Source organism: Bombus terrestris, chromosome 10 (assembly GCF_910591885.1).
Source record: "Bombus terrestris chromosome 10, iyBomTerr1.2, whole genome shotgun sequence".
NCBI lineage: Eukaryota > Metazoa > Arthropoda > Insecta > Hymenoptera > Apidae > Bombus > Bombus terrestris.
Genome location: NC_063278.1, coordinates 2182347 through 2192059, shown reverse-complemented (window position 1 = coordinate 2192059; position 9713 = coordinate 2182347). Strand labels below are relative to the sequence as shown.

The 9713-nt window shown below is 37.4% G+C and overlaps 3 protein-coding genes across 8 annotated transcripts; 1 reads left to right on the top strand and 2 right to left on the bottom strand.

The window, feature by feature from the left end:
• Window positions 1-154: 154 nt before the first annotated feature.
• LOC100650332 (general odorant-binding protein 69a) lies at window positions 155-1750 on the bottom strand. Of its 2 annotated transcripts, XM_003398508.4 has the most exons (6): window positions 1491-1750; window positions 1117-1204; window positions 982-1034; window positions 717-873; window positions 437-501; window positions 155-351 (listed from the first exon to the last, which is right to left on the bottom strand). In XM_003398508.4, the coding sequence occupies exons 1-6, from the start codon at window positions 1566-1568 to the stop codon at window positions 334-336; spliced, it is 459 nt and encodes a 152-aa protein (XP_003398556.1). In that variant the 5' UTR covers window positions 1569-1750; the 3' UTR covers window positions 155-333. The 2 variants fall into 2 exon arrangements, with proteins under 2 accessions (XP_003398556.1, XP_048265292.1); XM_048409335.1 differs by lacking the exons at window positions 155-351; window positions 437-501 and adding an exon at window positions 503-573 and having other exon boundaries at window positions 1491-1731.
• Window positions 1751-1894: 144 nt separating this feature from the next.
• LOC100649967 lies at window positions 1895-7491 on the top strand. 5 transcript variants are annotated; one of them, XM_048409323.1, is made up of 10 exons: window positions 1895-2935; window positions 3000-3445; window positions 3526-3938; window positions 4016-4284; window positions 4372-4786; window positions 4855-5080; window positions 5150-5334; window positions 5422-5672; window positions 5827-6080; window positions 6174-7491. In XM_048409323.1, exons 3-10 carry the CDS (start codon window positions 3825-3827, stop codon window positions 6485-6487), a joined length of 2028 nt encoding a protein of 675 aa, XP_048265280.1. In that variant the 5' UTR covers window positions 1895-2935; window positions 3000-3445; window positions 3526-3824; the 3' UTR covers window positions 6488-7491. The 5 variants fall into 5 exon arrangements, with proteins under 5 accessions (XP_048265280.1, XP_012168312.3, XP_048265279.1 ...); XM_012312922.3 differs by having other exon boundaries at window positions 4855-5334; window positions 6174-6191; window positions 6273-7491; XM_048409322.1 differs by having other exon boundaries at window positions 4903-5334.
• Window positions 7492-9687, bottom strand: LOC100650655 (mitochondrial chaperone BCS1). Its single transcript, XM_003398511.4, has 7 exons — window positions 9332-9687; window positions 9067-9258; window positions 8765-8904; window positions 8504-8698; window positions 8206-8439; window positions 7948-8118; window positions 7492-7873 (listed from the first exon to the last, which is right to left on the bottom strand). The coding sequence occupies exons 1-7, from the start codon at window positions 9460-9462 to the stop codon at window positions 7659-7661; spliced, it is 1278 nt and encodes a 425-aa protein (XP_003398559.1). The 5' UTR covers window positions 9463-9687; the 3' UTR covers window positions 7492-7658.
• Window positions 9688-9713: the final 26 nt, after the last annotated feature.

Genomic DNA, 9713 nt, shown 5'->3' with positions numbered 1-9713 from the left:
GGAAGTCGCGATCAACTGGATAGTTTGAACGATCACACCAGTTTCGTATCATCCCGACGCCTTTCAGCGATATATAACCGAGACGGACGGATAGGGAATAGAGTCGGAAACGTTGATGCGGTGGAAACTGTAAGACAAAAGTAACGCGAAAGACTAATGTCTCTTTCTTTTATTAACATTTCGTACAGAAAGCCGTCTACTCGTTTGAACGGGTAACAATTCTGTTACGTGATAAGGCGAAACGCGATTCAAGCCCAGCTTTGATTCGTTCGATGAGATAGTTGCATCGCTTCCTTCCGATCTCGTCTCTTCTTCGATTCGAATGACACTCGGTTAAAACAGATAGTACGTCTGAAACACAGGCGCAAACAAGTCGCTGACAAGATCAAAACGATAAACGAAACTATCGTTCGTTGAAGCGGAATTATGTACTCACCCGCGGAGATGATTCCGCGTAACATTTGTTAAACCTGTACGCGTACTCGCAATTGTCACCTTTAGCTAAAAGAACGATCGATTAACGACCGAAATGACTGTGCAGCATCCGATTAATCGTATGCCATAGACATAAGACTGGTCGAGCGTTGTTTTTTCACATAAGCGATGGTTTTGGGAAATGAATGTACCGATAATCAAGGAAGGAACAGGAAAGAGAGGTTTCAAAAATACTCGATCGATCGTTAAGACGAAAAATATAACAAATAAAATATAGATACCCAAATATTTACCGATCCCCTTGCACTCACTGATCGCTTTCTGTACCTCTGCCCTGTAAGCTGGTATTCTTTGGAAAAACGTGAGCATGCCGTTCAAGCTGAGTTCTCTCTTGTCATCGACTAGCCCGAATTGTTCCCACAAACAGTACATGTAACACTGCGAACCAAAGAGAGAGCGCTTCTTTCTTTTCCGCTGAATAAGTTGCCCAAAACCGCGGACATGCCGCGACACACCGACTTGCCAACTTTACCAATGTATTATTACCTTCAATTGACGTGTTTCGGGCCACTGACCATTCCTCACTGCCTCTATATCCACTGAAACAGACAACGACCAAATTAGATTAATTTATTTATTAATTAAACGATACGTCATTCGATCGCTACTCGACGGACCTACCTGTCGCCACCCCTGTTTGCGTTTGACAAGCATTCACCACGCTAGCTGCTGTTGCGATCATTTCGTCCGAAACGAAACTCGGTCGCGTCTATGAAACATATTTTTCTTATCGTTAATCCTCTCGAGTTCGAATCAGATCGAAATAATTACTGTCTATCTATAGATCTATCCGTTTCTTTTTCCTTTCCTCGCATGAATATCCTTAGCCAAAGCTCGATGCGCGCGCGATCGCCACTACGACCGCGCGCGCATCGCTCTTCCCACTTCTTTCGAATTTCACAAGTAAAAACAAACGTCGAATAGATCGAACAGATCGACTGCGAAGAACAAGATGAAAAGAGAATATTTTAAACGCGATATGACGTATCACGTACCCCACAACGAACAACTGGCAACCGAATCCAACAGACGATCAACAAGCTCAACAATACCGTGTAATTCATGATTTGCATCTGATATCGGAACGATATAAGTCGGAAAAAAATCTTGGAACGACTGATTTCCAATCGAAGCTAATCGCGAATGAAATAACGTGGTCTGGACGACCCGATGTTACGTTCGGAGGGCGAGAAAGAGTGACGACGATTAGCGATGTCGGTGAGCGCGAGGGCGCGACTGAACGTCTACGGTCGACGGCGATGGATCGACCGAACAAGGGGGAGATCTCTCCACCTCGAAATCTCATGTCGCCACCTTCGCTGCGAAATTTAGTCCACGCTGTACGCTCGTTCGATTATATCCCTCGTTCCGTTGATAGGTGACAAAATGGATCGTGTCTCTGCCTAACTTGCCTTCGATCATCGCATCGATTATCTTGTTAAACTATTTTTCGAATCGACGATTAAACCGTCTCTTCAAAGTCGAAAGGCACACGGGTGAACGAACCTTTCGATTCTACATATATAGGCCAGGGTGTACGCATAAATGCAGATTTGATTGGCGGATATTACCATTTTGCGATCTGACCCTATGTAATTCCTCTTATCTCTAACACATCCAACCGATTCAAATGACTCGTTTCGTTCCTATTCATTCGTCGTTTACAAATTGCAAAAGAACGAAGCTTATTCGCAACTACCGTCGAACGAGAACCAAATACCAACAAACGAAAACGCATCGTGTTCGTTCAGCTCTTTACCCCAGAACTTTATTTGTTTGATTCATTGCCGATAAAGTTTTCGTCTTTAATTTTATTTCTAAGCCCACTCGCAACAACGAAATTGGAATTGTACAATCGATAGGCAGTTATAAGATCGTGCGTTCTGATTTTTGATTCGCAATCGCGTATTTTTGACAAATTACCTTAACATCGACGAAAACAAAGGAAAAGAACGAGAAAGGTTTTGTAAAATGTTCGCGCCAAAATACGAATAAACGTACACCTAACGTATCTATTCAGCGCGCGAATCACGCGTCAAATAAGTAAGGGAAGCATTTCGTGGGTCAATACAATTCCGGCGAAGGTAGGCGAATATAGCCGAACGAATCCTCAGTAACGTTGCCTCGAGTACAGTCGCCTTTTAAAATTATTGACCATTGACTTGGCCGAACGCAAGTCGTAGTAATACTGATACATATACATATATATACATATATATATACACATATATTAGTCATCGAAAGAACGAGGTCATTCTACGAAATTTGCACAATGATCGTTAACTCAATGTCCGTCGAAATGTCGTGTTTGTCGCGTGATCAATTTTCTCATTTAACATAACCTTTTTAACGATTGTATCTTTCCCGCTGGTCGCGGATATACAGTCAGCTGATATAGTATTGACGGAATATAAGCCGTTCTTTTTTGATAGAATAACAGGTAAATTTGATTAGATTTACAAGAGATCTTCCTTCGGGCGTCCGTTTATTTGGAAATCTTTCAGGCGGATGAAATTTGCTCGATTTTCCACGGATGAAACGATTCCGACGAGCTGTTGGCGGTCGATGACATACACAGTACAGTCTGACCGAATTAATATTGACGCATTCTAACGCACGTTTGTTTCAGTTCCTAAATTGAAAACATTTCAAAGCCTAAATAGCGATCATTACGTGATTTTGCTGTGTCGCATTTCAAATATTTCCTCAAAGAGAAGAGGTTTTTAAACAGCGATGCTTCGACGAATTTGGAATCGCGAAAGACAAAACAAGGACAAACGAATCTCGACAGACTGTACAGCTGAAGTTGTATTGACTACAGCGTTTTCTTCGAGCGACTGCATTTCGGCCAAAACGAGGTATACAACGGATATCGAGAGTGAAAATATAAAGTGTCGTCGATGATCTGCAACACTGAATGAATGATCTCAATTGGAAGAAGATAATCAAGGTAAATTTATCGAATGAAGTCGAGTTCGTTGAACGTTCCAATTGCATTCCGTCGACGCCAACATTTCGATCCGTTTCTAGCACGATACCATGTCGAAGACAAGAAAGAAACAATGCTTTTTAAAATACGTTCGTAGCAGAACTTCAATCACGAAGTACGAATGATACGATGTGGAAGTTTTCGAAATTTGAAGATCGCGCGACAAACGAAAAGGATATCGCAGGAACCTAATTAAAATTTCGGAAAACTTTCTGATCGAGCACTGCCATTGTCACGTGATCCATCCTATTCTTACGTCACTTTTCGCGTAAAATTTAAAATTTTTTGCGACACTCTTGTCGCTTGTTCTGGATGAAACGATTCGCTAACTTGAAACAAAATGGGAAAAACGAGAGGAGTGCATGAAACAACGCCGGAATTAAGAAATCGAATGGTAGGAATGTATGAAGCAGGTTTAGGCCTGCGAGAAATCGCAGCTGCTGTAAATTGTTCGGTACGTAGTTTTCAAAGACTGCATATTACTTTCGATGAAACATACGATATTATGTATATTGTGTTTTATCGTTTTAGCAACGTACAGTAAAGAGATGGTTAAACAGATTCGACAAAGAAGGCACGGTGGAAACTCGAGAACGATGCGGACGTAAGAGGGCAACAACAGCGGAACAAGATGAAGCAATTGTTCGACTAGCCACACAGACACCGATAACGGCAGCAAAAGCTGTACTTCCCGCTTTAGGACTTACTTGTTCTGTCGATACTATACGCGAAAGGTTACATAAAGCTGGAATTCATAATTGGAGTCCTTCGCGAAAATATATGCAGAGAATCCCACTCGGGTTAGTTTTTTCGATGTTATCTGCTACTTTTTAAACGTTAATACTCTATTCTGTTTACGCCATTCGATTGTGCCTTTCCATTCGCAGCGATACGGATGGTGTTGCTATACAACAACCTGTATGGAGACCTACTGGAACGCAATTAGGGAAAAAAAAGTCTTCCAGAGATCCTAATAAGAATGAAAAGAATGCCAGTATAACTAAAAAGAAAAATCCGCTAAGGAAAATTAGAGCCAAAGATGTTTATGTTGGAGATGGAGCACCAACGGAGAGCGTAAAGTCTTCTAACGAACAACAGGCATTTATATATCAACAACAAAGTGCTTCGCAGGCGCAAGTCAATGAAATACAAGCACCGCCTCAATCTTTACACCCTCAGACAGATTTTGGCAATACTCTGAGTTTAACTCAAGAAACGCAACCTATTTATCAGCATCCTGGTCTGAATATCTCTCAGAATTGGCCTCTAGATTTAGTACAAGGAAGTCATCATTATCCACAGGTTTGTATAACCTGCTTGTCCTTATATAAACACTCGTTCGATATATCATTTCTTTTCCCAAACATTAGGGTCAACAAAATTCAATATCTCACGAACAAGTAGTTTCCTCTCAACAGCTCCAAGAGTTGCATGCACAACAGGAACGGCAACACCATATCCAACAAGTACAACAAACCATCACGGATCAGACTCATAATCTTGATCAACAACAAGGGCAACTTCAAGCAGAAGTTCAGCAGCAACAACAACAGCATCGTGATCACTTACATTCTCAGTTAACTAGTCCACAAACCAGTACGAATTTAGTTTCTGATAATTCTAATACTCGTGGTTCTCAAGATAATAATCAGTCTTCTAGCATAGAATCTAATCAGGATAAAGTTTCATCGGAAGAAGGTAGCACGAGAAATCAACTACAGAAAAGGAAAAAAAAAGGCGGGAAAGCAAAAGGGACATTGGAAACCAGCGTTGAAATTCGAAATCGTATGATCGGCATGTCCGAAGCTGGTTTATCCACGTTATCTATCGCGCTTGCAATCGACAGATCGGTAAGAAGGAACATATTCGTCTTGATGGATTCACATAATTACAATCATCTCGTGGTAGTCGTATACGCAATGCTCGTTATTAAATAGGAACGTACCGTTAAAAGATGGTTAGAACGTTGGCATAAAGAAGGCAACGTACAAACTAAAGAAAGAAAGGGTCGTCGACGAATCACTACTAAAGAACAAGACGAAGCCATTGTTGCTATGGCTACTCAGCAACCGCTGACTGCAGCTAAACATGTTGCACCTGCTTTGGGTTTAAAATGTAGCGTTGATACAATCAGGGAAAGGCTGCATAAAGCCGGTATACACAGTTGGAAGCTTGGAAAGAAACAGGGGTTAGTATGTTAATTAAGAAACCAAAAAGAGGAAAGTAAAAAAAAAAAAGAAGAAAAGAGAAACAAAGGAAAGATTATCCTTTAGTACACACATCATATACATACATATATATATACATATTTATCCGTATCAAGCAATGGTCAACTATTTTAGAGAAGGAAATGCTGTACATACTGTACACCTTTGGCAACCAAGTGGAAATCGACCAAATAAGCCAAAACTACCGGGCGAGAAGAAGAAAAAGTCAAGCAATAATAAAAAACGCGATCAAGCATCAAACAACACACAGAAACGATTATCTACTAGAAAAAGAAAACCCGAAGCGGTTCCAGTAAAGATGGTTTCACCACCTGCAAACATAATGTCGGAACAAACTACTACTTTATCATTCCATAATTCTGGAACAAGTAAGATCAACATTCCTTAATATAATACCATAATGTAATACTTTTGTACGTGTGATCAAAACTAATTGATAACTTTGAAAAACCACTTTTTAGTGGCAAACTATGTTTCAGGTTCTAATATAATACAACCTATTCATAATATTTCCACACCTCCTTCTACAATTGTTCAATCTCAATCGCATCCGCCAGCAGGTCCACCGCCAGCATCTCAATCGATACAACCAATCAATTCTATGATGCAACAAAGGCCTGACTGTCGATTAGCACCAGCAATTGTGACACCCGTATCGGGTCAAGGAAATACCGGAGTTGCCTATCCATCGTGTATGGTTGGAAGTAACAGTCACACAGGACACATGGAACAACCAGATCCTTTAAATTATGAACCGTACATTTGGAGTTTCTAATCATCGATTACACGAATAACATTAAATCATAAACTTCCAAATCACTTTTATAACATATTGTTCCAAATTTTTTAACTTTTCATCACATCGTATAACAATAGATTCAAAAACTCAAATTATTACATTAGCTTTACATTTATACTATTTATGATAGTAACGTGAAGCTAATTTGTGAATCGTAAGTCGCATTCGTGGAAATATTTCAGTATTTTTGCGATTGCTAAAATTTGGAATAAAAGCCTCAAATAAATATTATCGAGTAACTAACGGTCTGTAAAAATTGAAATAGTATGTAAAATTTTAATCGATTATAATTAATCTTTTACACATTCTCATAAATATATGAGTTAATTCGTTAGAGGTAATTAATTTAATTGTTAGTGGTAGATGCCGAACAGAATATGAGATTTATGAAGAAAAGATTATTTTCTTTATATTGCTTTTAAGATTGGACGTATCATTTATATAATTATAAATGCAATATCGTAAAATGATGAAAAACTTTTTTGTGCCGAATCGATATTGTGAAACGAAGACCTTTAAATGTCCACTTTTAATGCATAGCAATGTAATCGACATCCATCCTTTACATGGAAAATAAGTTTTGATGAAATTCGTATATGAAAAAACAATGTTATTCTACTCGAAGTATAAACTTTTATAAAATATTTTCCTTAAATTTGAAGTTATTACTTATTATTAAAAATTAGGTATTAGAAATTATTACTTATCAATCATTATTATTACCACTATCAATTCCATCGATCTAAAGAATTTTCATGTTGAATGGAACTAATTGAATCAATTTAAGTCAACATGAAAAAAAACACGTCAGTATTGTGTAAATATATTGCGCATATGGTCGTAATTAAACAGATATATTGATAAAAATAAAAGGAAAGTTATACAATGTTTATTTTGCTATACAATGTATTTTATCTTTGAATCGTCATTCACAATGTGGTAATGAAATACGTGAAATAAATGACTGTAAAAGTAGAAAATTTGTATCACTATTATTATTATTGGTATTGTTACTTTCGTATTTACAATGTTTTAAACTGTATACTTTTTTTATCCTTACATGCATATTTCTTATGACTATTCAACGTGTCGCTGTACGAATTTGTCGTGCAAAATGATGTTCTACATTACTTAATAATACGATTTATCACGTAAGTTCCCATATGTGTGAAACATTTTTTAATACATCATCAGGATTGTTTTTATAAAACATAAAGAATCCTTGGATTTGCGCTGGGCTAACTTGTTTGTTTTGCGATATTACAGTTTCTGTGAACTGTTTAGCAAGTTTATTTGCTCTGTCGTCAATATCCCTATAAAATCTCAAAAACATCTGTTCCACTTGTTTTGCGCTACACCAACCTGAAACCACAGAGCACCACTGATTAAGTACCATAAAAATTCGATCCATGTTTTATCGTTTAAAAATATAGTACCTATATACTCTTTTACATCTACTCTACCAGGCCTAACTAACGCAGGATCCAATCTTTCTAAGTAATTGGTCGTCATAAATAGAATTCTTGCTTCCGTAGAAGCAACGCCGTCCAAACAATTTAATAAACCACTAAATGTAACTCTATTCAAACCATCATACGCAGCTTTCACTGTAACAAAATATGCGGAAGTCGGTAATGCTTTAATGTAAAAGACTATGTACAATTTTATGAATTTGCTTGAGATTTGCTACCTACTTTCTTTGCTTTCTTCTCGGCTAGCAAATGCGGCATCAATATCTTCCAAAAGAATAATGGTTTGTTGCGGGGCTACCGCTAGTAAATGATTTAATCTATCATCCGTTAAACCTCGCTCTGATAAGTTTAAAACACAAATGCCCAGTTCTAATTCACCAGCTAACGCAGTAATAAACGACGATTTTCCGCAACCCGGAGGGCCATATAATAAGTACCCTCGCCGATACGGAATTCCTACATCATCGGTAAACGTGTTTTGTACTTTGTGCGACGTTTCCCCGTACTATTATTTACATACCACGATCACTATACCATGAAGGATTTGTCATAAATTCACGACAATCGTTTATTATTCTTTCTGCAACCCCAATATCTAAAATGACCGAATTTAGTGGTCTTCGTTTCCTGGGATGTCCGAATTGTCTCCATTCACTTCCCATTGCGGTATACATTATCGTTTTGCCTTCATACTCCTTTAATGCCATCTGTCTGGCTACAAATAAATATTTGTTATTCAATAATATTTTAACAATCCTGGCATAGTAAGCTAGCCTCTTACCCTCTTCTAAAATATTAAAATAGATATTTTTATCTCTTCCTAAGGCTGTAAGTTGTACCGTTTCCCATGGTATACCCATTTGTATATCTAATGATTGTTGTTCTCTAGTTCGATCTACCCTTATCCAATTCCCTTCATATCTATTTATTTGAACATTAAACAAATAACTTACATTAAATCCAAATATGTAATACAATTATGAAAACATTTAACTATTACTGTAATTTTAGCCATTATTACAATGTATCATACTTGTCATTGCAGAATGAAATATTGCAGTGGTAAGTACAGTTATTTCTAACCTAATAAAATGTGTTCCAATACTTGGTATGAAATCATATCTAGTTTTTATGTGACCTGTTTCTCTTTGCTCGAAACTTGTTTCAACTGACAGATGTTGTGTTTCTTTTGCACCTTTGTGTGTAATCCATTGTAAAAGCCATTGGTAGCTTTTATCACGGCATGGAACTTCTAAAGTGATCATATAATGTCGCCTACGTTTGAAAAAAATTCAACATCATATGTTATTGAATGACAGATAACATACAATTTGGATGGAAATAATACCTAAATAGTATCATTCCAGCTTGCATTCCTTTTCGTAACATCGCTGCTCCGGCACCTAACCCAAATAGACCAAAACCAGCTCCGAAATATGGATTATCGGATAAAGTTTGCACGTAATCTATTATCGTCATAATGCAATTATTTGTTTCTTTCTTAAAGGCAGTAACAGTATTAAATTGTTTCTATTACACTGCTTCATATGTACCAATCCTTCTTATGATATCAGTATCAGTAACGTTTAACTGTTTTTCATAACATACAATATTACTTTTCATTTGCATAACATTTAAAGTCGTCTAACTATAAAACAAGTTCTCGACCTATTCTCGTACAATTTGAATACTATACAAAATCATAAGAGAGAGAAAAAATATTTTTTGGT